General features: G+C 45.7%; 1 protein-coding gene across 1 annotated transcript in view; it reads right to left on the bottom strand.

Annotated features, from left to right (window-relative positions):
* Positions 1 to 26,170, bottom strand: part of SAMD4B (sterile alpha motif domain containing 4B) — a 38,381-nt gene extending 12,211 nt beyond the window's left edge. The window contains exons 1-3 of the mRNA XM_024577377.3: positions 26,017 to 26,170; positions 12,747 to 13,149; positions 961 to 1,431 (exon numbers count right to left, since the gene is read on the bottom strand). Of these exons, the coding sequence (XP_024433145.1) occupies positions 961 to 1,431; positions 12,747 to 12,942 (667 nt within the window). The 5' untranslated portion in view covers positions 12,943 to 13,149; positions 26,017 to 26,170. The remainder of the gene's footprint in view (positions 1 to 960; positions 1,432 to 12,746; positions 13,150 to 26,016) is intronic.
* Between the last annotated feature and the right edge of the window lie 229 nt (positions 26,171 to 26,399).

Genomic DNA, 26,399 nt, shown 5'->3' with positions numbered 1-26,399 from the left:
TTCATTTCAACTAACATTTCAAAAACTCGTTGGAGTACCAAACTCCTCCTGCTCACCCCAGCCTCCAGGGAGCTTAATTAGAGAGCCTTTTCAAAACCACTTAGCTGGAGGCCAGTGCAGTGGCCTGAGGCAGGCTCTGGTGGCAGACTGCCAGGGTCTGAACCTTGGCCAGTTCCACCACTTGTTCTGTGAGCTTGAAAACGTGACCTCACCTCTTGAGTTTCAGGCAGCCTCATCTGTAGAATGGGGCTAATGATTTGGCTGTGATGAGGATTAAATGAGATAATGTGTGAAAAGTGCTTATAAAAGAGTGTCAAGCACAGTCAATGCTCAACAGTGTTACTTACCATTACTAATACACAGCAGCCTGAGTTACAGCTTATTTGAACAGGCTGGGAAACAGATTTCTCAGAAACACTTTAAGTCGAGGCCAGATACAAAAATCAGAATGTCCGCGCTCGAAGGGCCCTCAGATTATGGTCATTAACTCAATGCCTTTAGAGGCCAGGCAGGTATCAGATATGACCAAAAGTGGGGAGGGGGTGGTAGAGGCAGAACTTCACTGGGGCACATGTGTAGGACATAGAGGGGTGACAATTATTAAATTGCATCTTACTCTCGTCACCAGAAATACAGGCCTTGAGCTACCATATCTTTTGATTTTTTAAGAGAAGCTAAAATGTGGATCTTTAGGGGAAAATTCCTGATTACTTATATTACCAAATTTATTTAAAAACATAATAATCAAAACCAAAGTGTTGTTGAGTCTGGGCTCAATAAAACATGTCTGCAGGTCAGATATGGCTCTGGGAATGCCAGTTCACTACCTCTGCATTGCCTCATAAGGTGAGACCCCGAGAGGTTATGTGACTTGCCCAGGGTCACAAAGCAAGAAAAGACAGAGCCCAGCCTGTTCCTTTTCAAGGATGCATGGCCTCCTGAGACCCACTACGCCATCACCTGCATTCGCATTGCTCCCAATACTGTTGACGACTGGCGGCACTGAGCTGGGTGGATGGAAGGGCACGTGTCCATTTTCTCGGGGTGGCTTGTCTTGCCAGCCTGGCCCTGCCTCCCCAGGGCCCAGCTCTGCAGGGCCACCCCACTCATCTGAGCCCTGGCGCGAGTGGTAAGTGGGCTCAGGCCGGGTGCGGAAGCCAGTAGCCAGCCGCTCTTCCAGGTGGCTCAGCCAAAGGGCCAGTGAGTTGCGGTCCTCTAGTGTGGTGGCTGGGTGGATAAGGGCATAAGAGAGCAACTGGCGGCTCTCCTCGATGAAGGCATTGCTCTCGATCGAGTAGGCCAGCACTTTCTGCAGCAGCCTCATGTACTCCGACTTGGCCTCCGTATTGCGTGGCTGAAGCAGGGGCAGGTGGGAGAGCAGGAGAGACACCACCTTCTCTTTGGACTCCTGCTGCCACTGGCTGACGATGGCTGCAGAGGAGACAAGAGAGAATGTCAAGGGGGCCAAAGCGGTGAACTCCTATAAATCTAAGAGAGGTGCCTATAGCCTGCTCCCTCAGCTCCAATCTCTTCTGCCTTCTCTTTTCACGACCCCCAACCTTGATCCTTATATAGGTAAGGTCAAACACACTCACTCTGCTTCCAGAGTAAATTTTCCTGGTTCCATCACTCCTATTTTCAAAAGCCTGCTATGGCTCCCCATCTGCCAAACTTGACACTCTATGATCTGACCTGAGCTCCTTCAGCTATCTTCAGGGCCTACTCTTTTTATTCTTTTTCTTCTGGGCCCCTACCCACTTTCCCTATCAAAACAGCTTCCCGCCTGCCCTGGCTGGTGAGGTTCAGTGGATTGAGCACTGGCCTGAGAATCAAATGGTCACCAGTTTGACTCCTGGCCAGGGCACATGCCTGGGTTGCACACTAGGTCAAGTCCATGGTGAAGGGTGCATGAGAGGCAGCCATACACTGATGTTTCTCTCCCTCTCTTTCTCCCTCCCTTCCCCTCTGTCTAAAATGGCATAATAGCCTGGGATCTAGAATCACATAACATGGACCCCTTCAGCTAGACCTTGAGTGTGTCACCTTGAACCTCACTAGCACTGACTTCCTCACCTAAAAAATTTTGGAGATAATTACAGTACCCAATTCAGTGTTGCTTTGAGATTCAATGGGCTAATAAAGAATGGAAAGTGGCTTGGCATATAGAACATATTTAATAAATGTTCACTGTTGTTTAACTGATCTCTGTGCCTCTGTATTTTCCCCTTCCAACCTGTCCCATAAAGCGAGATAAACTGTATCTTCCTAAAGCACACCAGGATGTCATATTCCTGACCAGGATGTTATATTCCTGACCAGGATGTTATAGTGGAAACCAGCACCAACAGACTCAAGTTCAAGAAGTCCTAGCCCCAACATCACCATCATTTCCAGGGCATTCACCACTTTCTATTCCTCCAGGTGAAGACTCAGCTCAGGATACCCCTCATCTTCCCTGAGCCTCTCTCCATGCCACATTCATCTAAGCTTCCACTCAGGCGAAGATTCAAGGCTTTAGCCAGAGCAATCTCCTTTTTTCCTGTGTCTTTTATGACTGCCGAAACCTGCCTTCCCCTGGGGAGCCTCTCCTGGTTACTCCAGGCTGTAGCAATCTGGTGGTATCTCCTTCCAATCCCACAGTCTGCGGGCCTGAGTCTGTCCTGTGGAGATGAGCCAGGTTTCCTCTCTTGACCCAGAAGGGAGCTCCCTAAGAATAAGGCCCAGGCTGGTTATATACAGGAGGCTTTGGAGGAACTGTTACATGTCTCACTGTCCCATCCTTGAAAACTCTGTTACTCCTTCCGTAACTAGCTCAGTAGAGGATGGGGCTAATGCTGACAGGGCAAAGAAAAGTGATAAAGAATACCAATACTTGAGGAAAGAGACAATGATCAAGGACTGGAGCCAATTCTGCCCTCACTTCTGGGCAACTGAGCTAATACGGCAGCCAAGGCAACAATCTGCAAACATCTAACAAGTCTGTTCTGAGAGATGAGCTTTGGGCTATTTGTAAGGTCCTGGAAAGGGGCAAAGAAGCTAGGTTTCCTCTCCAGGGAGTGGGTGATGAAAAAGAAAAGGCAGAGACATGGCTTTAGGTTTCTTCTCTCCCATTAGATGACCATTTGGCTCTGAGCAAATGTGATCCCTTCACTGAGCTCTACTTTATCTGTAAAGTGGGGCTCAGAATCATTCCTACCTGGCACAGTTGCTATGAATTAAATGAGACCACAGCACATACTAAGTCCTCAGTAAACATTAGGTGCTACTTCTAGATCAGTTGTTATATCTTATCATGGCTCTTTGCTTTTATTTATTTATTTTAAAGATTTTAGTTCTGTCTGGTGTGGCTCAGTGGACTGTGCCAGCCTGTGAATCAAAGGGTTGCTGGTTCAATTCCTGGTCAGGGCACATGCCTGGATTGTGGACCAGGTCCCCAGAAGGGGATGCATAAGAGGCAACCACACAATGATGTTTCTCTCCTGCTTTCTCCTTCCCTTTCCATCTCTCTAAAAATAAATTAAAAAATATATACAGGGAACCAATAGTGAAGGGAAGGAAACCAGGACTCATGATTTGGAAGAAAAGGAAGAAATAAACATTCAACCAGAACAGAATGAAGAAAACAAAAGACTTCAAAAAAAATCAGGAGAGGCTTAGGAACCTCTGCGACAACTTAAATGTTCCAACGTCCAAATCATAGAGGTGCCAGAAGGAGAAGCGGAAGAGCAAGAAATAGGAAACTTATTTGAAAAAATAATGAAGGAAAACTTCCCCTGTCTGGTGAAGGAACTAGACATTCGAGTCCAGGAAGCTCAGACAGTCCCAAAGAAGTTGGATCCAAGGAGAAACACATCAAGACACATCATAATTGCATTACTCAAGATTAAAGATAAGGAGAGAATCTTAAAAGCAGCAAGAGGAGACAGTTACCTACAAAAGAGTTCCCATTAGACTATCAGCTGATATCTCAAAAGAAACCTTACAGGCAAGAAGGGGCTGGAAAGAAGTATTCCAAGTCATGAAAGGCAAGGACCTCCATCCAAGATGACTCTATCCAGCAAAGCTATCATTTAGAATGGGAGGGCAGATAAAGTGCTTCCCAGATAAGGTCAAGTTAAAGGAGTTCATCATCACTAAGCCCTTGTTATATGAAATGTTAAAGGGATTTATCTAAGAAAAAGAAGATCAAAACTATGAACAGTAAAATGACAAGAAATTCACAACTATCAACAACCGAACCTAACCCCCCCCCCCAAAAAAAAACAAACTAAGCAAACAACTAGAACAGAAACAGAATCACAGAAATAGAAGTCACATGGAGGGTTATTAGCGAGGAGGGGGAGAGGGGAGTAAGGGGGTAAAAGGTACAAGGAATAAGAGGTACAATTGGTAGGCACAAAATAGATAGGGGGAGGTTAAGAATAGTACAGGAAATGGAGAAGCCAAAGAACTTATATGTATAACCCCAGGACATGAACTAAGGGTGGGGGGGAGTGCTGGAAGGGAAGGTGCCAGGCAGATGGGGATAAAGGGGAGGAAAAAATGGGACAACTGTAATAGCATAATCAATAAAATATACTTAAAAACAAAAAAACAAAAATACAATAAAAGCAAAAGGTTGCTGGTTCGATTCCCAGTCAGGGCACATGCATGGGTTGCAGGCCAAGTCCCTAGTTGGTGGCATGTGAAAGGCAGCCAACTGATGTTTCTCACTCACACTGATGTTTCTCTCCCTCTTTCTCATGTCCTTCCCCTCTCTCTGAAAATAAATCAATAAAATCTTTACTAAAAAGAAAAATATTTAATTTATTTTTTTAGAGAGAGAGAAGAGAGGGAGAAAGAAAGGGAAAGAAACGTCAATGTGAGAGAAAAATATCCATTGGTTGCCTCTTGTTGATGCCCGATCCGGGACTGAACCCACAACACAGGCATGTGCCCTGATCAGGAATCGACCCCGTGACCTTTCACTTTGCAGGATGACACCCAATCAAGCCACACCAGTCAGGGCTCACTCACAGTTCCTTTCTTTTAAATACCCAGTTGGCATAAGCCAACTCCTGGCCCAGGAAACAGAGAGGCTAGAAATGGGCATGCCTCAGAATTCTAGGCATCTGGATTTCAAGTGAGCCCTGATCTGGATCCCTCTGCACCTTACGGTGTCTCAACACAATTTCCTTAGGGCTTAAGATTCCAGGGACCTCTGGTCTCCTCTGTCCACACTACAGGCTGACACCTGGCCACTGAGAGCTTTGCATAAAAAACCCTTTTGCATCTCTCTTTCTTTTAATGACCTGGTTGGAAGTCTATGGCTAGGAATTCACATAAATTTCTGATTCTGCTTAAATTGGTAGCTCTATGAATATGACTCACACAGAGCTCCCAACTCCTGGCCATATTTAACTGCATGTTGTCTTGGCCTGGGTCTCTCTGCTCCAAGCTTCCTAGAGAATCCCTGTTAAAAGTGCCCAGGGATCCATTTATTCAGAGTCATCAGTTCACGCTATGCTCACAGTACTGACTAAAACAGAACAGTAATACAGTAGCCCCCCACCTAATCCATGGGGAATACGTTCCAACACCCCCAGGTAATGCCTGAAACTGCAGATAGTACTGAACCCTATATATACTATTTTTCCCCATATATACATACCTATGATAAAGTTTAATTTATAAATTAAGCATAGTAAGAAATTAAAAACAGTAACAGAATAATTATAACAATAAGCTGCAATAGAAGTTATGTGAATGTGGTCTCTCTCTCTCAAAACATCTGATAACCAATCAGATAACCAGGATGGCTACTAAGTGATTAATGGGAGGGCTGCGTATACAATATGGATACGCTGGATGAAGGGATGATTCACATCCCAGGTGGGTGGAGTGGGATGGTGTGAGATTTCATCACGCTACTCAGAATGGCACACAGTTTGGCCCTGGCCAGGTAACTCAGTTGGTTAGAGCATTGTCCTGATATGCCAAGGTTGTGGGTTCTATCCCCAGTCAGGGCACATACAAAAATCAACCAATGAATGCATAAGTAAGTGGAACAACAAATCAATATTTCTCTCTCAAATCAATAATGTAAAAAATGGCACACAATTTAAAACCTATGAATTGTTTATTTCTGGAATTTTCACTTGATCTTAGCCAAAAGGCTGATAAGTGATTATCTGGAATTTTCTATTTAATATTTTTAGACTGTGTTTGACTGTGGGTAACTGAAACCATGGAAAGCAAAGCGACAAATAAGGGGGGGACTACCATACTATACATAATAGTAATAATTGAGCATTTACTATGTGACAGACACTATGATTGTTTTTCATTCTCACCCCAACCCTGTTTTAGCATCCCTATCTTGTACATGAGGAAATAGATTTGGAAAGATGAAGCTACTTCTCCAAAGTGACAGAGCCAAGATTTAAACCCAGGGCTGTCTGCCTCCAGAATTGGGAGGAACTTTACCCATAACCCTCTACTATCTCTCCAATGCCAGGTCTCTTCTTCTTCTTCCCTGTCCCTAGCTTTCCAGAGTCCCTTCAGGACCTGCCACTCAAGGCTAGGAAACCTCATTTTCTCCATCTGTCTCTTCTCTTGAACCAGCTTCCGTGACCACAAAGCTTTCTCTTGGGTCATCTCCATATCGAAAGATCTTCCCAAGGTGAGACAGGCCTTCCTGACTTCAGGGAGCCTTCACCTGTCCTACCCTCCCACTTCCATCTGGCACTGGATCACATGGGAAGAAATTCCCTGACACCCCATTTCCCTGACTTAGTCCCTGAGTTTTTAGTTCTTGGTAAGAGGAAGAATAGAGTGATTAAGATTAGGGTTAGAAAATCAAGGACTCTCATCCAAGCTGTGTCATGCAGTTGCAGGGGCAATATGCTTCCTCCCCTGTAAAAGAGGGATTATAGGGCTGCTGAGAGGATTTAGGGAGACAATGCATGGAAAGTACCTGACAGAGTCTGCCCACAGTGAGCACTTAGTATGTGACTCAAAGATTGGTGTTTTTCTCACTTCTCCAACAGCCTATCCTTTCAGCCCTATCCTGATGTTCTCAGTTGCTGCTGCTTAGGCCTTCAGGGTAGCTAGAAGCATCTGGGACAGAGAGAAGCCTTGTCTAGTCCCTCCCCCACCCCGGGTACTGCCAGAACCCCAAGGCTAAGGGACACAGATTCTCCTCTGGTACTGCCAGGGGACGTGACAGAACAGCCCCAAGGGTTGGGCTCAATGAAGGACCTTGTTTTCCCGTGGAGAAAGGGGAGAGTGGTTTTGGATAATGGAGGCTGACTCTAGGGAAATGTGTGTTCATATGTCTGTCCAGCAATGTGCTGGGGAGGGCAGGCCTCCCATGACTGGGAAGCATCAGTGAGCATTGGAAGGGGTCCAAGGAATTTGTGCAGCCTCAGGCCCCTTGGGGTAAGCTCAGCTGGGGCTGCAGATGACGGGTGGGGATGGAACTTCTAGTTTCCCGCCCAGATGAGTAAAGTCTGGCTCGGAGTTGAGGCACAGCAGGAGCCCAATGGATACCTGCACAATTAGACCCAGATGGTTCCCTGGAAGGTAGTGGTGTCTATATGTGTATAATGTGCCCTCTCCAGGATCCCCTGACCTCAGATTGCCCTGGCTTGTGTTTTAGCAGAGTATACTAAGAGTACAAGTCAAACAGGCAAATGTGCCTAGATTCGAAAAATCCAGCTCTGCCTCCATGACCTAGGTCAACATAATTGTAGGTCAGTCCTTTAACTTCTTTGAGCCTTAGTCTCCTTTTCTGTGTAACGGGGGTAATAAAAGACCCTTCATCACAGGAACATAGTAAAAATTCAATGAGATAACTGTGCCTTGCACCTTACATGTGTAAAGTGTTCCAAATATTTTAACTGTTACTGCTGGTCCTGGTTGAAGATCTACAGCCCATGCTGTTTTGGGACTGAGGGGAGCAATTCACATCGGAGGGCACATCCGAGCCTCCCCCTTAAGATTCCCAACAGGGATGGGGAATTTCATGCAGTCATTTACCAAAACACACACGTCTTTGGTTCTTCTGAGCTAGAAGCACAACAAGCAATGATGAAATTCTGGAGTTGGGTAGATGGGGATGGGGAATGTCATGATGCTAACTCCTCACCAAGCTGCAAACCTGGACTCTATAAACATGGAGAAGATGAGGGAGACTGCATAAGAGTGCCCTTCTTGGCCAGGTGACCAGAGCTAAGTAGGTCATGACCTTGGGTCCTGGCAAATCACAGGAACCAAATATATCTTGGAGACTGCCATACGAACAAACCCATTTTTATGTGCTGGCCCCAGTTATTCTCAATAATTATGGCAGCCTCAGGCACCAGTTAGAGAGGCTGGGATTTGGCTCCAAACATGCCCTTCTCTGCCTCACTCCTGCTCACACAAACATGGGGGTCAGGCTAGGGGCTCACATTTTTGAACTGTGTCAGTAGAGTTTGAAAGGGGAGGGTAGAGTCATCAGAGTTGAGCTCTCATGACTCACACAGCAATGCCCGCCCCCTGACCTCAGTTTCCCCACCCAGATTCAGTGAGCCAGAGAGGGAGGAGCTTAAACCTGATGGATATGGGGACTCTGACTCAAGAGGACAGGAGGAGGAAAGAAATGCAGGAAATGTGACCCAGGAAGCTATAATACCAGGGAGGAATGGGATTTCAGCTTCCCTGGCCTCACCCTTCTGGTCCAAGTCAGTATCAGGGAAAAAGAAAGACAGGATCACTGGTACAACTCCAAACAGGAAGGGAAGACAGCACTGGGAAAAGGAACACAGATGACAACAAGGGGAAACCTGGGGCCTCTCCCTGCTTGTTCAGATTCTCCTTCTGTGAAACCAATGCTGGCTGCCTGTGCTGGGGGGCTTTCCAGTTGCTGGAGAGGAAGAGACAGCCCAGACCAGAGCCCCTCAGGTCACACAACAGTACCCTCATCACCTTTCTAGGCCCACCCAGAATCAGTATCAGCATCAAGACAAGGGGTTCTTCACTGGGTGCACACTAGGGAGCTTAAAAAGCATCAGAATCTCTGGGGAGAAGACCCAGGCCTCTGGTTCATTTAATAAAGAGCCTGGGTGATTCTGACATGAAGCCAGAGTTAGGACCCACTTGCCTAAATCAAGTCTTCTACATTCCCCACCTTTCCTGAAGAGATGGACAGGTGGGGAGCTCTGATCCAAACCCAACCCTGAATCCAGGGTCTCCCTGGGAGAACTAGAGGAAGTAGCAGGGTTGGCGGGGTAGGCAGTGAGACATGGAGCATAAACCCAGAAAAAAGCAGAGGACCTCCCTCATTGTTCAGCCCTCCTAGCCTGAAGGGATCTGAGGCTGAAGAACTTAGACTCTGTAATAGGCAGCTCTTATCAGGGAATTGGTGGACTGACTAAATTCAAGATTTAGTTTGTGGCACAGGTGTGCATCTCAGTGGGGAGGAGGGACAGATTCTCTGAGGGGTCCATCTCATAAATTATTAAGAACTATTGCTTTAGAAGAATGTGCTGGGCTCCCAAACAAAGTAATATGTAGAGCTGGAACTCTGCCTTTTTGGCACATTCTTTCAGAGCCCATAAGGTACTGGAAGAGTATCTACAACAACCTCTTCACTGTCCAGATGTGATCCTTAGGCCCAAGAGCGGTGGGGCTGGCCCAGGTCTCAAGAGGTGTAAGTGGCAGAGCTGGATCTGGAACTCCTGGGTGTCCCATGACAAATGAATCATCCAGCAGGGCTTCATCTTTCAAATTGCCCGGTCAGCAAAAGAACCTGAGTACTCGTTCCCAGGCCCATCCCCTCAGGATTCTAATTTAGTGGATCTGGGTAAAGAGCCCAGGAATCTGAATTTTAAGTCACCTCCTCCCCCATCAGGTGATTCTGTCAATGATGTAAGTTTGGGAAACACAAGGGAGTGGAAGGCCATATGAGCAGAGGAGAAATAACAAAGGATGCACACAGCTCTTTTTACAAGGCAAGCCCCTAGGCTTAGGAAGTAGTTTCTTCCTTCACAAATAAAGCAGGGTGGCTGTTCTACCTAAGGGTGGGAGCGAGTTAGGAGATACAGACCTCCTTAGTCTTGGAGCCCCCACATCTATTAGGAAAGAGGTATTCAAGGCCCTACAAAATTTACTTCTTAGGAATGAGGCATTCAAGACCCTACCGAACTTCTCTCTAGTCATGCTTTGCTCTAATCCTGTTAGGCTTCCTGCTAACTCTGGAACACACCATGGCCCTCCCTCTCTTTTCTCATTCTCAGTTTTCCCTCCATCTCCATTCACCTAAGTATCAGCTTGTTACATTCTCACCATCTGACATGGGACTGAGGATAAAATCTTGATCATATATTCATTCATTAGTCCAGTCATTCCGCAGCAATTCCATTCCTAGCTAGGCATTACCTCTGACATATCAATGCACACCATCTTGGATGGGCCTCAGGTGCTTTGTATAAAGTGTATCATGTCCTTTGAGGGCAACAACAAATACTGTAAATGAACATAACTTCAAACTTATACAAAAAGTCCCACAGAATTGTAGGAATTTATCCTAGAGATGCTTAAAGGGTACTCATTATAATAGCACTGTTTATAAGAGTAAGGCCAAAAAGTAATTGCATTCAGTAGAGTTCTAAAGTCAAATTCCAACTCCACCTCTGACTAGTAGTATAACTCTGGGCAAGTCACTAAACCTTTCCAGATCTCAGTCTCCTCATCTGTAAAACTACATCACAGAGCTGTTGTGAGTGTAAATGAATAATAAGGTAACACACTGTTTGATATACAGGTAGGGCTCTATAAACATTTCCTATTCTTACTACCAAGCTGCCATTAATAACAATGAGGAATACATTCCTGTGTTAAATACAGAATGATCTTCATTATATTGTTAAGTGGGAAAAAAGCAAACTGGTTAATATGCGTAGTGTTCTATATGTTAAAATAATCAAAACAATGAAACAGCTGAGGTAGAATACTGCTGTGCTCACACTTGCAGAGAATATCTTACAGGATACACACAAATTGGAAACATGGAGGTCTGGAAGGGAGACTTGACTTTTCACCTTTCATATAGTTTGATTTTACTAATAAACAGTAGTACTCACTATGGTGAATCTGATATATAGCCAAGATCGGCACCCAGTACTCATCCGACTGCTCAGGATGGGGTGGTGAGGATATGTGACAAAGCTGTGTAAGACCTGCCCCAAAGGAACCCCCACTCTGGGGCCAGAGCCATATTACAACCATTGAACTCCTGCTCTCGCCACTAGGGCACAGGGGAGTTCTCCCTGGTGGAGAGGGCGGATGGAGTATCAAATGAATTTGGGGCCTGCTGCAGCCAAGCTGGGTTATTGCTATTCACTGTCCACCGGAATGGGACTTAAGATGGTGTGACTCCTGGCCTGAGGAACCATCTTGTCCTACAACCATGGAGCTTCTGTGACTTGTACCTAAAAACTGGGTAAAATAAAGGTGACTGTTTCTAAGGCAAGTGGGCCTGGGGAGATGAGAGAAGCCAGGCGGCTCTGTGGCTCCCTAAATCCCAATTCTAGCAGCCCACGATGATTTCCTCACCTATATAATGGGAATAATGACAATATCTATCTCATGGGGTTATCGTGAGGACTAAATGAGTTAGTGACAATAAAAACAAGGTGACATTTACTGAGTGTTTACTACATGCCAGGCACTAGTCTCATAGCTCACAATCGCCCTAGAAGGTAAGCACAAATATCATCTTGAGTTTAAAGATGAGAAAACTAAGTCTCAGAAAGGCTAGGTTACTTGGTTATATGGCAAGTGACAGAACTGGGACTTAAACCTAGACAATCTGACTCTAGAGCCACCAAAGAATACTGCTTTCAAAGTTACTACACAAGGAAAGCCAGTATGTGGCTTGCTGCAAGGGCTCAGTGTAAACTACTATGATGGGAAAGAAAGTGGGAAGGGTCTAAACGTACTTTACATGGGGTCCCTCTCTCCAGCTAGCTTTCAGGTGCACACGACTCCATCTCTTTACTGGCCTCCATATCTCCTACTTGTCACCAAAGACAACAGCTCTCCATCCAGGCCTGTGGGGACCCAGAAGGCCAGAATAGCTTCAGTAGAGCCTCTTGAGATGGTTCTCTGGCCTGACTCCTTTTCCTGCCCAGGGCCCTAGGGAGAGGTTCTAGAGAAATCTGGCTTATCTATCCCAATGCCAACCTCATGGGACACAGAGCCCCTCTCCACTGAGTGTTAAGGGAACTGATATAACTATACCTAAATTCAAAACCTTCTTGAAGCTGTTTATAGTTTAAGTCCAACTTACCTTTGAGGTATTAAGGATAGTATAAGATGACTTATACATTTGAAACAATTCTAAAATACCTTCCTAGGTCTAATTTCCTGGAGCTTAAGAAATGAATTAATGCTCACCTTTAATCCCCCTTTCATAAGTAATGACTAGTCTGTTCCTTTGAACTGCTCAGAGAAGCTACCCTACGTGATCCTTCCTTTGCTATAGGTAGTTTCCAGTTTGTACTGCCCTCTCGCAGGAGTCCCTCACTCCATGCCTGAGGATATTTGGCAACAAAGCCCCAGGACACCCATGATGATAACTTGGGAGGTCAGGGACTCCCCACCCACCAAGTCTAGAGCCCACATTTCTTAGCACCATTGTTGGGTAGGCCTCCTCAGCCATCTGACATGTGTTCCTCTTCCAGGTCTCCCTCCTGCTCCCACCTCTGGGGGTGGAGACTCACCAGCACTGTTGGCCTCTGACTCCAGCAGGTGGATGTCATTGCAGTCCGCCAGGGAGTGCTCCAGGCAGAGCTGTAGGAAGCGGGCCTGGGTGCGGGTGACCCGCTTCAGAAGCGACAACAGGGCCACTGTCTGCTCACACTCATTCCAGCCCTTGAACCAGCCAGCGAGGATGCCCACCTGGTCTCGGAACATCATGGTGCCAGGCCTGGGGCCAGGGTGGGGGGGACGGCGGTGGCAAGGGCCAGCGCCGTCACATGGTCTCGGCTCTGGGCTCCTGTTACCTCTTCCCTGAAGGCCAGGGCTTAAGGATGGTCCCTGGCGTGGTGGCAACGAATGGTGGGCAGAGGACGACACCTGCTCACATCGGGGGAGGTCTTGGTCCAGCCACGCCTCTCCAGGCCCCTGAAAAAGGAAGCAAGGGGGTCAGATAGAATGAAGGGGCTAGAACTGACCTGGCACTGAGTGGTTAAGGAGGGCTCATGTCTTCCCCTTTCAGGATATCCACTCTGCACCACTCTGCAGAGCTCCTGGGAGAAAGGTGAAGCCAATATCAGATACTAAACCAACTCTCCCTCCAATCTCCAGATTCAGAGAGAGACCTACACTAGACAAAGGAAAAGATGCTGCCCCTCAGGCCTGGCTATCATAGGGCCAAAGGATATGGATTTAAGGCAGAGCATAAGTTGGTAAGATTTTCCAGAAATGGGAAATAGGAGAGGCTGCACATTATAGGAAAAGATCTGAATTAATGGAAACATGGCCCCAGGTTACTTGACTAAGCAGACATATGACCCCAAGCACATGCCTTGACCTTAGTGGTCTCTGGCTACCTCCTCTGAGAGCTGAACAAAGTGACTGCTCACCTGCTAGAAGGACCCAATGGGCTTTTTGTATCATTTCAAGCTAAAACTCACAAAGCTAATGTGGGTGGGTGATGAGGAAGTAACCCCAGCAGAGATCTCAGGTATGTGGATAGCTCTCTGATCAGTAATTGTCTGGGTGCCTAAGGGTAAGTGTGTGGGCAGAGGCCTTTTCAGAGATCTCCAACAAGCTGGAGGGATCTCACCTCCCCCAATCTAGCTCACCCACTCTAGAAAAGGTGCAGCTATAATGTCTAAGATCCTATCAATCTCTACTCTGAGGTGAATCTCTCCCAGTCCTCTTCTTCATTCCTCTGAAGACAAATCTTGACCCAAGTCTTCTGGGTTGAGAAGACCCCTTGGCTCCCAGAGATCCAAGGTTGTAATCTAGACAGCTAAGAGTCAAGAGAATGCCAACCTGAGGACAAGGGGGACACATTAAAAGTCAAAATCTCTCAGGCAAGAAAGCGTCCAAATTCCTCTCTTGCAGGAACTACAGAGAAGCTATGTCAACTGGGTGGACAACAGGCCTATTCTTCAGTTGATTGGTTTCTGGACACTACTCTAAAACCTTTTTCTAAGTGTCTCCAGCTCTAGGTCTCCAATCACATTTCCTGTCTGTCTTTCCTGCAACCAGTGCCCTTGGCTCCATCCCCAAAACACATTCAGCTCCGTCCTCCTCTGGTTGCCAAGAGGATTGAGAACTCCATACAAAGACCCACTGAACCTCAGGTCTTAGGGAGGTGCTGCTATCTCCTTGAAATTCCATGCTCCTGCTGAGGAAGGCTGTGAGGTGCACCTGACAATGGCTGTGACTAACCTCACGGAGGCCCTGTGGGACACCTGAACAGAGTAAACCGTCCTGGCTATCAGTCCCTTTGGATATAGGAAGTGAGAGTGGAGGAAAAATGAAACCTTGCTCCAAGTTAAACAGGCCTTCCAGAAATCTTTTTAAAAGGGAAATCAAATGCTGCCCCCCTGGCTTAAAATCCTCCAATGACTTCCCATTGCACTTAAATAAAATCTACACTAAACCTGAACTTATCTTGTCTTACAGGACCCTGCAATACTCCTGTGGCCCCTCTAACCTCATCTTGTACCAAGTCCTTTCTTATTTAATGGAATCCTCTTCCCCCAGACCCATCTACTATGGCTGGCTCCTACTTGTCACTTAGGTCTCAGATCCATGTCAATTCCTTGGAGAGATCTTCCCTGACTAATCTAAGGAGTCTCACTCTTAGTCACTCTATTATGTAAACATTTAACATAATATAGTATTCCATTTCCATATAGTTCAACACCCTCAAATATCACTTACTTATGTTTGTTGTTTTTCTCTTCCCGCTAAAATACAAGCTATACTGTTGTCATTCGTGTCCAGAACAATGACAGGCACACAGAAGGTGCTATTATATATGTTCATGAATGAATGAATAAAAAAGGTGAGCATGAAAGTCACACTCGGGATTTCTACAGCCCTGGGGGAGAAGATAGAAGAAATGGACCACAGGATGGCAAAGGGATTTAAAAATCCTAAGAGAAAAATTTGAAGGCATTGAAGAAATTTCTTCTGGGGAAGAGAAGACTCAGGAACAATTGCATAACTGAGGAGTATCACACAGAAGAGGAATTCGATTTATTTAGTTACTCCAGAGAAGAACCTGGATAGACAGCTCTAGGTGAGAGGCAGCATGGGACATGGGAAATGTTGAAAGTCAAGAAAATTCCATTCTAGTTTGCCCCAGCCATGGATTCACTTTAATCTTTGAGACAGTCTGCTTCTCTTCTCTAGAATGTGTGAGATAAGTAGCTAGATTGGATCACACATGAAAAATGGGTTTTATTTCTCAGGCTAATTCCACTGACTGGTAGTGGCAGCCTGGAGCACTGTGGTGAGAAGGACCCTGAGGACATGAAGCAATGGTGAATAATTGATAGATAAACAGGGGCACATCTCAAAGAATGGGCTATTCTTTGAGCTATGGGCCATTCTTTAAAGCTATTATTTAGCTATTAAAAACATGCTTGATCCTGTTAGAATTTTTAAAAAACATCTTAATCTCTATATAGTATTTGATCTTTACTGACCTGGAAGATGTCCATAAGCTGCGTAGTAATACGTACAATGTGATGTCATTTTTGTAAAAAGAAAGCCATGTACAAAAACCATAATATATCTTACATCTGAATATATTTACACATATGTATATGTGTATATAGAGAAATGTATAAAGGATATATCCTAAGGCTGTTCACATTGGTTACCTTGGAGAGAAGGAGCAATTACTAATACTCTTTACATAATTTTTTACTACTTCACAGTTACAAGTGAACACACCTTCTGTAAATTTTAGAGGAATTAAAACAATGTTTAAGGGTACATTCTACTTTCTGGCTCAGTGAGAAAGAGTACTACAACTGATTATCAACATTTGCCCTGGATGCAGGATGGGTAAGTGGCAGCTCACAAGCCTGAAAAAATCTGTTTCCCTTCCCAGCCCCAGCATTTTGTGGCTTTTAGTCCCAAGGAGACAGCAGCAGCCTCAACATAAGGAAAAAATTTAAAATAATGTATCTGTCCAAGAATGAAACTGGCTGCCATGTGAGGAAGTAATAAGCTCTCTGGCTGCTGGAAGTGGTCAAGTGGAGGCTGAACGAACATCCCTTGGGAGTGGGAAGGATTCCTTCACTAGGTGGCAATTGGTAAGATAGAAGGACATGTTACTATTTCAGAGGGAACATCTGTGACGGGAGGTTTGATATGCCAACAGCATTTACTGCAAAGGATGACCAGACCCACAAACAGACCAAAGCTGTGCACACTCTTTAACTTTTTATTAAGTTGTTCCTTTTCCTAAGCAACAGCACCATCTCCCCCAAATAAATTGTTGACTAAGCATTAATCCAGCTTGTTTCCCCAAGTCAAATGCTAGCAGAAAGCCTTGGGACAGAGCAGGGTCTCCAACATGATGCTTTACAAGGCCAGGTTTTAAATAGCAGGCTGGTGAAGATTATGATGAGCTGGAAACCACATACCCTGTCTAAAGGGAGAAGTCACAATTTAGCTCTAATCAACTGCTGCCACGTGGGAATGTGGGTCTAGTACTGTTAGGTTTTAAGATTTTTTTTTTTTCTTAAAGAGGAGACAGAAATCTGGAATTTTAAATAAGATTTCCCTATTTTTATTTTTTAAAAATTCCCATTTTTAAATGTTGGAAATTAATTCACATTAAAATACCCACCATACAGAACAAACAAAGCCTGTGGCCTGTAGTCCTTTGACCAGATAGACATATACTAGGAAAGAACCAGAAGTATGATAATTATCCCTCCTTGGGTCTCTCTGGTTCACACCTTCAAGCCACCCTCACTGTTCAGGAAACATGACTGATAAAAAGGATCTAGTGCCTAGGGATATGTCAGACAGTCCTCAGCAAGCACTGGGGCTTTAATAGTTTTAAGACTGTACTATTAAAAGAAGTAAAAATCAGCCCTAAAGGAAGGATTCCTATGCTCTGGACAGAAAGATGCTGGGTGTTTGGTCTGGATGATAACTGGAAAGGATCGAATGGTCTTCTTCCATCAAAGAGCCAGTTACAGTGAGAAAGGAAGACCTGGCTGGTGAGATGGACTGGGGAAGAGGCATCGCACTGACTATTCTACGACATCTTACTGTGGTAGATTTTGGTGAATTTGACTGCCAAATACCAATTCTCACCTTCTAGTACCAACCCCCTAAGTTCCCTTTGGAGAAAAAACTGCCTTTCTTGAACCTAGGAGTAGGCATGGAGTAAAGCCGAGACAAGGAAAGTCCTCCCTCAACTTTTGCTGGAACTACTGGGGAAAATAAGTTCTTGGTTAGGGTTGCTCAGATTACACAACATCTCCTAATGTTACTGATTGCCACTTCTGCAACCTCTCAGTGACAGCCTGCTTTAGAAAGAAGCCACCACAGATGAAGGCAGATTCAACAAATTAGGTGAAAAAAACAGAGACCTGTTTACACTTGAACACTGGGAAAGAACAAGCCTAAAGCCCCTCTGCACCCTGAAAACGTTCAGTTACATGGACCAATAAACTTCTTTTTGGCCAGTCTGAGTTTCTATCACTTAAAGTTGAAAAAGCCTTGACTCTTCCCATATAAGACAATTCACCACTGCTCTGGTCTCTTTGTCCTCACGTCACCAAAAATGACTCCCCGCCTTTGAGGACATGAGAGTGGAACCCCTATAGCAGAGTGTCTCAAAAAGCCCAACAATACTGCTGGCATATTTGGTCTCTGAGAAACCAAGTAACGTTGGGAAGCATCTACCAACCCTGGAGGGTGGGAAATGGAGCCAAAAATTGCCTAAGAGGTTCCAGGAAAAAGTGCTCACTAGGCTCCTTCCTTGGTCTGGAAGAGTAAGAAGCGGCTCACAGACAGGAGGCACTTCTGGAAGTCAACTCTCCACATTCAGAGTAGCACCATGGAGTCTGCCAGACCTGAATGAAATCTGGGCTCTCCTGCTGATACTTACTTGCTGTGTTGACCTCTGGCAAGTAACTGTTTCTTTCTTAGTGAATCTTGTTGTAAGAATGAAATGAAACAATGTATAGAAAAATGCCTAGAATGATGCTTAGCACATCTTCAATATATTATACATTACGTATCAGGTCCCAGACCCTAGGCTTTTAGTGGATGAGCTCATTTGATCTAAAACTATATATTCTGTATCTATCTCACATATATGTACATAATATCCACATTTTACAGATGGAAAAACTGGCTCATAGGAGGTCAAGTCACTTATCCAAGACTGCACACATCTAAGCTGAGATTTTCAAGGCCAGGCAGTCTGGCTTTGGAATTCTTGATTGTTCCTGAGAATAATGCTATAGAAAGTTGGGCTGAAGGGGTACATCCTTTAATGTCAATATCTCTGGATAAAAGAGGGGTTCCTATTAGCCTCCCTACCCATTCCTAGCCCTTCTACAGCACCCACCTAGACCTTGTGTAACTCACACTTCATGAACAAGGTAACAGACTAGTTACCTAAGGTTACTCACTATCCTGACCTAAGAACAAGAGAATGTCAGAAGCCAAGGCAGTCCAACTTCTCTTGTGTAAAAACCAACCAGTATTTTCAGAAACTCCTGAAATATGTACACAAAACATGTATGCTATTATTGTCTAACCCAAGAATGAAGCTTCTGCATGAATGGTTCTGAGGAAGGGAGAAGGAAGAGGTTAGAAGCCAGGCAAGGTCTCCTGGAAGATAACATAGCCTGGAGAGCTCTAGGAAACCCCGAAGTAGAGAACAAGCTGGTGTCCTACCCCCAGCCCTGCTTCCCCCCAATGTATTGTTGTTTCTTTTATTCCTCTCACCCCTAAATATGCCCCTTTCTTCTAAACTTCTATCTTTGACTCTCTCCCTTTTTAAAAAGCTTTTTATTGATTTTAGAGAGAGAAGGGGGCGAGAGAAAAAGAGAAAGACAGACAGACATATCAATTTGTTGTCCCACTTATTTATGCATTCATTTGTTGACTTTTTGTAGGTGTCCTGACTGGAGGTCAAACCCACAACCTTGGTGTATTAGGACAAATCTCTAACCAAGTGAGCTACCTGGTCAGGGCTTTCTTTCCCCTTTCCATACGTGTGTCCTTTCACTTAGGAATGTAATCAACTCCTGTAGATTCAACTATTACCTCTATGCAGACAACTGTGTTTCTCATCTTCGATTATTTCCTCTTCCATAAGATCTAGTCATCTCATCTTGATAATTCTTTCTTATAACTTTTTTTAATTACTTATTTTTAGAGAGGAGAAGGGAGGGAGAGAGGGCAAGACACATCAATGTGTGGTTGCCTCTCACACGCCCCCTACTGGGCCCCCTACATGTCTGGCCCACAACCCAGACATGTGCCCTAGATTGGGAATTGAACCAGCAACACTTTGGTTCACAGGCTGGCACTCAATCCACTGAGCCACACCAGCCAGGGCTAATAACTCTTTCTTTCTTAATGTCGGTTAAACATGCCCTCCCTTCCTTTTTCTTTCCTAAAACTCAGGTGGATCTGGGACCAGACTGCCTGGGTTGGAAATATAACCCTACCACTTAGTACCTTCCTTAATTTGGGCAAATGATTTCACCTTGCTGTACCTGTTCTCTCATATATTAAATGTATTTAGTAATAGTACCTATTCTCATAGAGTTGTGAGGCATAAATATTGTCAAAGAGTTGTTATCATTCTGGATTCCTCCTTCTTTACTGCCATCATCAAGTTCTGTTTTCTCTATACCCAAAATGTATCAGCTTCTCTTCATTTTTACTACCAACGCTATATTTATCACCATCCTTTCTCATCTGGATAAATGTATTGCCTCCTAACCTGACTCTTGCTTCCATTTTTGTCTGTTTTCCTTGCAGAAACCAGTGAACTTTCTAAAAAGAAAAAAAAAAAACCCGATATGTCACTGTTTTGCTTTAAAAATCCTCCAATAGTTTCCCAATCCTTTTATGTAGCCTCTGTCAACCTTTCTAATCCCTCTGCTCCTCTTGCCTTACTTATATACTCCAGCCACACTGGCCTCCTTGATATTCCTTGAACACATTTCAGAGCTTTGCACTTGCTGACCCCTCTACCTGAAATGTTCTTTCCCCAGATCATCACACGGCTGGTTCCTTATCAATCAGATCTAGGTTTATGGGAGCCCCATACTTCTTCATCTCCCCAGTAGAAAGGAGTCTTTGGTCTGGTATCGTCATCAAAAGGTCTTCAAAGGCTACATCTCCTCCTGAAATATCTCAACTGTAAGACCCATGAGGGAAGGGAATACTGTGGCTGTATTATTCACTGCTACATTTTCAACTCCTAGCACAGCACCTGGAACTTAACAGATTCTCAATAAATATTTGTGAAAAATTTCCCCACCTTGCAGCAGTTCTTTCCCCACAGGTAACAATGTTTGGGTTAGGGTGCCTCACTACCAGATTGCCCACAATTAAGGCCTTCTCATCTTTCAGGTAATCAGGCTCAACTGTCACTCCTCAAAGAGGCCAACTCTGACGGCCTTGTGTACAGTGGCCATCCTCACCCTCTCTTTCACATTATTGTTTTAATTCCTTCATAGCACACATCACTATCTGATTTTATTTATGTATTCTCTCCCTCATCAGAATATAAGATTCATGAGATCCAAGACCTTGACTTTTTCATTTATTGGGGTATCTCTAGATACCTAGAAAAGTATCTCTGTAAGCTGTTTAATTGCTAGAGACATTTGAGACTTGTATACTCCATATACTGCGTTCTTGCCCTCAACCAGACTCTATTCAACAAATTTACACCAAAACAAACCAAACTCTACTCATTACTTAACTATATTCCAAAGTTCTGGGCCCTGGAAACCCAAAGCTGATAATAGGAAACCGAATACCAGTACTGCTGGATTCCTCTGCCTTGAGGCTACCACCAAATCAAGCCAGTCATCTCATTCCTATCTTTCCCAGTGAGATCCCAAAGGAAAGTGTGACTGGCTCAGACTAGCCATATACTCTCTCTAAATCCAATCATAGATCGGAGCTAGGGGAACATTAAAGAGAGGGACTATCATTAATGCTCAGAAAGGTCATCAATTTTATCCGGCTCAGCAAGCGAGACAGTTCCAGGGTAAAGAGCCTAAAACATGCCACTAAGGATCTCTGTCATCATCTCACATTTTCTCAGGGAGAAGACTTTTCAAACTGGGGCTCTCAGGAAGATTCCCCTTTCCACTGAGACTGCTAAGAGGTAGGATTTCAGCCTGGGGTTGCTGAGGGCCATCTTTTTCACCACAAAGCAGAAACCCATGGAGGATGAAGCTAAGGAGAAACAGGGAGAGATCACTGCATTGTTTAAACTGGATGCAGCTAGTTCTGAAGCCATTCTAGCTCTGGACTTTTCAGTAACATGAATCAATTCTCTCTCTCTTTAAAGACTTTATTTATGTTTTAGAGAGGAGAAGGGAGGGAGAAAGAGAGGGAGAGAAACATCTATGTGTGAAGAGAAACGTTGATCGGTTGCCTCACGCACATCCCCAACTGGGGACCTGGCCTGAAACCCAGGCATGTGCCCTGACCAGGAATTGAACTGGCAGCCTTTCAGTTTGCAGGCACGCACTCAACCCACTGAGCCACACCAGCCAGGGCTAATTCTCCTTTTTGATTAAACTAGCTTGAGCTAAGTTTCTACCACTTCTGTCTTTAGAATCCTTGCTGATACAAGCTTTTTCTTTTTTGCTAACACTTAGAACTTACATGCAGGGCATTGTTCTAAGTACTTTATATGTATTAACTTACTTAATCCTTATAATTATAATCCTCATATTCTATGAAGTAGGATATTATTATTATCTTCATTTTTTAACTGTAAAAAATGAGGGCCAGTGAAATTAAGTAATTTGTCCGAGGTCACAAAACTGGTGACATGTGGGATGCAAATCCTGTCTGGCTCCAAAGTCTGCATACTTAAGCACTACATTACAATGCCCCATTGCTCCCAACCCTATCAGAACAGAAAATCTAACTCTCTGAGTTCAGACACTATCATCTTGGGACAGACAGACGGACCAGAGAGCTTCTATTTGTGCTACCTGTTCTCAATTTCATCCTTTACAAAATGAGGATAATTGTAGTTTACCTACTTGTAGGTCCTGTGAATATGAGATGAGATAATACATGGAAAACACTTAAACAGTGACTGGCAAATAATAATAATTCAATTAACAGTAGTCATTAATATTACTCTTTGGGTCACTAAAGTGCAGCTAGCAAATACTATGCAGATGAAAGATCCCTTTTCTTTCATCTCTATCCTTTAGGAGAGGAGAAGAGATGCCATGGGTGAAATGAAAGATGAGGACACTTCTTGTCTTCAACCCATTGCATAAGCTGTTTCCTCTGCCTGGAAAGCTACTCATCATTGTCCGAACTCCTATGGAACACCATCCAGCCCAAATACTCTTTTCTATGAAGTATAAAGTGCTCCTTCTCTCACTGTTGATTTCCACAACATAAAATTTCTACCTAGTGTTCTGCACCGTGTACCTGTCCAACCTCTTTACTGTACTGGGAGCTCCCTGAAGGCAGGCCCCAGTGTCTACACTGTGATCTCTGTTTCCTCTTCTTCACCCCAGAAAGAAACAGAATCCCTTAAAGAAAGCTGAGAGTCCTATGGAGGGCTGAGAAGCCAAGCAGGATGGGATGAGGCAAGTCACCAGGAATAGGACTTGGGGTAGCTGGGAATCAGGAGGAAATACAAAGAAAAGTCTCACAGATAGGAGCAGCTGAGGCAGACAGCATCTCCTTGGAGGAGAGGCAAAATGGGCTGGGTAGAGAGGAAGGAGATGGCAACAAGGTGTGGGAAGGTAGGTTGAACCTGAATGGGGAGTGAGATCTGAGAAACCTGGAGATTTCTAGCCAAACACAAGGAGAACTGCCAGTGATCCAATGGTTCCCAATAACTTACAGAGGGCAGATCCCACTTAGTGGGATTCAGAGAGGTATAAGACACATCCAGAGTATTTTCCAAACTCCCAGTCCAGGGAGGGTGGGTAAGTGAGCAAGTACATGAAAAACTACGAGGAAGAAGCTTAGCGGTGCTCTAAGAAGCATAATGAAGGGCTCTGGGCAGTAAGACAGAGAATGAAGACTTGCAGGAGCCTTAAGGGGAGGGAGCCTATGTGGAGAAGGACAGATGAAGAGTAGATGAGAAGAGATGGACATGTGTTTGAGGAGGTAGCAATGTGAAACAGAAGCACCAAAGACTGGGGGATGGCGTAGAGGAGGAAGCCAGAAGGAGAGAGTGCTAAGGGAGATCTGAGAGGGAACCATTTAGAAGTAGAATCTGAAATAATGCTCAGAAGGTGTGGTAACTTTGTGGAGAAGTTAGGATGAGAGTAAGGGGTCTTTCTGGAGGATGGGTACCTCACAAAGGGTACTCCCAGGAAAATGGGAGGTGGGCTGTAGGGCACAGGGGCATACCCTGAGGCATCTTTTGGGGGCTTTCTGTGGGGAAAGGGAAATCCTCCTATAAGGAAGTGGTTCTCAAACTTGAACATGCACCAGAATCACCAGGAGGGTTCCTAAAAACAGACTGCTGACCCTGACTCCCAGATTTTCTGATTCAGTAGGTTTGGGGTAGGATCCAAGATTCTGCATTTCCTGTAAGTTCCCAGGTGATACAGATGCTGCTAGTCAAGGGGCCACACGAGACCCACTACTATAGGGGAAAAGGAAGGTGAAGGCTTCTTAAAGAAAAATGGGGGTTGGGGGAGTCCTCAAGTAGTCTCTAAGGAGGTGTAAAGGGTATCTCGATCTCTGTAGGCAGGACGAGGTCTATGATGATAGAACCTAAGAAAAATGGTCTGAAAGAAAGGTCTCTGAGGTTTGGGATTTCAAGGGGTGAGAGTGTCTCTTCAGAAACTTTTTATTGAAAGGGGACATGGAGCCTCTTTTTAAAAAAAATTATTTATTTATTTTTAGAGAGAGGGAAAGGGAGGGAGAAAGAGGGAAAAAAACATCAACTGGTTGCCTCTCATATGCCCCCTACTGGGGACCTGGCCCGCAACCTAGGCAGCGACTTTTTGGTTCTCAGGCCAGCACTCAATCCTCTGGGCCATAGCAGTCAGGCCAGAGCCTCTTGAGAGGGTTGTCTGAAGGATGTTGGGGGCCCATGATGGGATAATGGGGTAAAGAGGCTCAGATCTGCAAAGGATCTCTAAATTGACTTCAGAGGAAAAAGAATGGAGGAGATAAGAGGGTGTAAATACAGGTTCTAAAAGGGGTAAATATGAGGGAGAGTTCTGAGGAAATCTCATGAAGTGCTGGGGGCTGGGTTGTTAATGCAGGGCAATTATGGAGAAAATTCTCTAAAGAATCTCTGGGAGGTGTGGTCTACTGAGAGATCTCAGATGTACGAGGGCAGGATGACAGAGGTCTTTTTTAGAAACAACTCCTCAGGGAGCTCAGATGAGAACCTCTGAGGAAAACCCTCAAAAGGGTATATGGAGAAGGTGGGTCTTCTGAGGGGAATGTGGGAATGTCAGGGTAGAGGGCTTTTCAGAAAGAAAAAGGACTTTTTTTCTGGGACTTTCGAAGAGCAGGAGCTCAGAGTTCTTTTGAGGGAAGATTGGTAGTGGGGGTTTTCTACAGAGGCTTCTAGAGGATTTGAATGAACTTGTGAGGGAGAGTCCAGGGAGAAAAATCTCTAAGAAAAGTCTCTTAGTAAGGCAGGAGGTCTCTCAAGGGGCTCTGGGGTGTGTATGGGTCGGGGTAGGGGGTGGTTTGAAGGGCCTCTGGGAGGGATTTCAAGGGCGCATCTCAGGAGAGCTCAAGGGGGTTGCTGGGGTCTCTGAGAAGATGTGAGATTTTGAAAAATTGCACCTCAGAGGGGTCCTGAAAAGGGTCTTAGGGTTTACAGTGGTTGTGAGGAGGATGTTATAAAGTTCCCTTAAAAGTAGTTTTAGAAGGGATGGGGGAAGTTATAGAGAAAAACCATAAAAGAAATTTTTGCGATTCAGAAGCAATTTTTGGGACATTTGGTGTGGGTTACCAGGAAAGATTCGGGAGTTTTGGAAGAAGCTTTTAGAATGTCGAAGAAGAGTTCGACATACATTTCAGGGAGTCTCTGAGGAAGATTTCAGGGTACATCAGGGGCTTTCTGAAGGATTTTGGGTCAGGGTTCTGAGATTTGGGGCTCTGAGTGGAAAATCTCCAGGGTGATTTTTGATATATGGGTGTAGGTGAGAGGGAAGTCTGTGGGAGACTATGGGGCTATGCGAAATCGATCTCTGGGGAAGATTTCGGGAATGTCCGAGTCTGGAAGGGATTTGGGGAAAACTGTGAAGGAGGTTTTCAGGGTTTCAGAAGGAGAAGACATCTGACACATATTACTGGAATATCCGAGGAGTGGACAGGGTAATATTTCTGGAAAGAGAAGGAAGATGGGGATTTGGGGCACGGTTCTCTGAGGTCGATTTCCAAAACACAGGACAATTTCTGAACAAGCCTGTGGGAATGGAAGGGGGGGAAGACCTGGGACCGTCGGAGGCGGGGTGGCCTGGAGGCCTCAGGGGGTCTCTGAGGTCGCCGGGGACCGCCCTCCAAGGAGGTGTCTGAGGTAGACCGCGGGGTCGATCCCGAGGGTGTGAGGGGGATCTGGAAGGGAAGCTTCCGAGGCGGACTGTGAAAGCTATTCACAGGACCCGGATAAGGGCTCCTCTCAAGGGTCGGGACCCTTCAGGCCCGCGCTCTGAGCCCGCCGCCGCCCGCGGCTCGGGGTCCCTGAGGGGGCGGGGCCGCCCGCGCGGCCTGGGGCGCCCTTAGGTGAGCCCCGAGCGCCCAGACCCGCCGCTGCCCCGGGACCGCCCAACCCTGCCCGCGACTCACTGCCTCGGCCGCCGCCGCCTCCGCTCGGGCCTCCTCAGGCCACCGCCACAGCCGTCGCCCCCTCTCCAGCCCGCGAGCTCCCCTCCCGCCTCCCTCACCGACCACCGCCGCCGCCACCGCCGCCGTCGCGCTGCGTCACCGCGCCGTGCGTCACCGCCCCTGGCCCCGCCCTGGCGGAGCTGTCGCGCGCCAGCATTAGCAGACGCCGCAGTGACGAATCGCACACCCGCCAACGGGCGGCGAGGGCAGCGGGAAGGGCGGGCGGTGAGCGAGAAGGCAGGCCGGGTCCTGGAGTCCAGGAGAGCGACGGGGGCTGGATTAGGGCCGGGAGGTCCGCCCCTTGCTCCGTGGGATTGGTCGGTCCGGGAGCTGACGGTCAGGAG

Source organism: Desmodus rotundus, chromosome 12, assembly GCF_022682495.2.
Source record: "Desmodus rotundus isolate HL8 chromosome 12, HLdesRot8A.1, whole genome shotgun sequence".
Classification (NCBI taxonomy): Eukaryota; Metazoa; Chordata; class Mammalia; order Chiroptera; family Phyllostomidae; genus Desmodus; species Desmodus rotundus.
The sequence above is the reverse complement of the archived record's forward strand: the minus strand, read 5'-3'. Positions and strand labels throughout refer to the sequence as shown.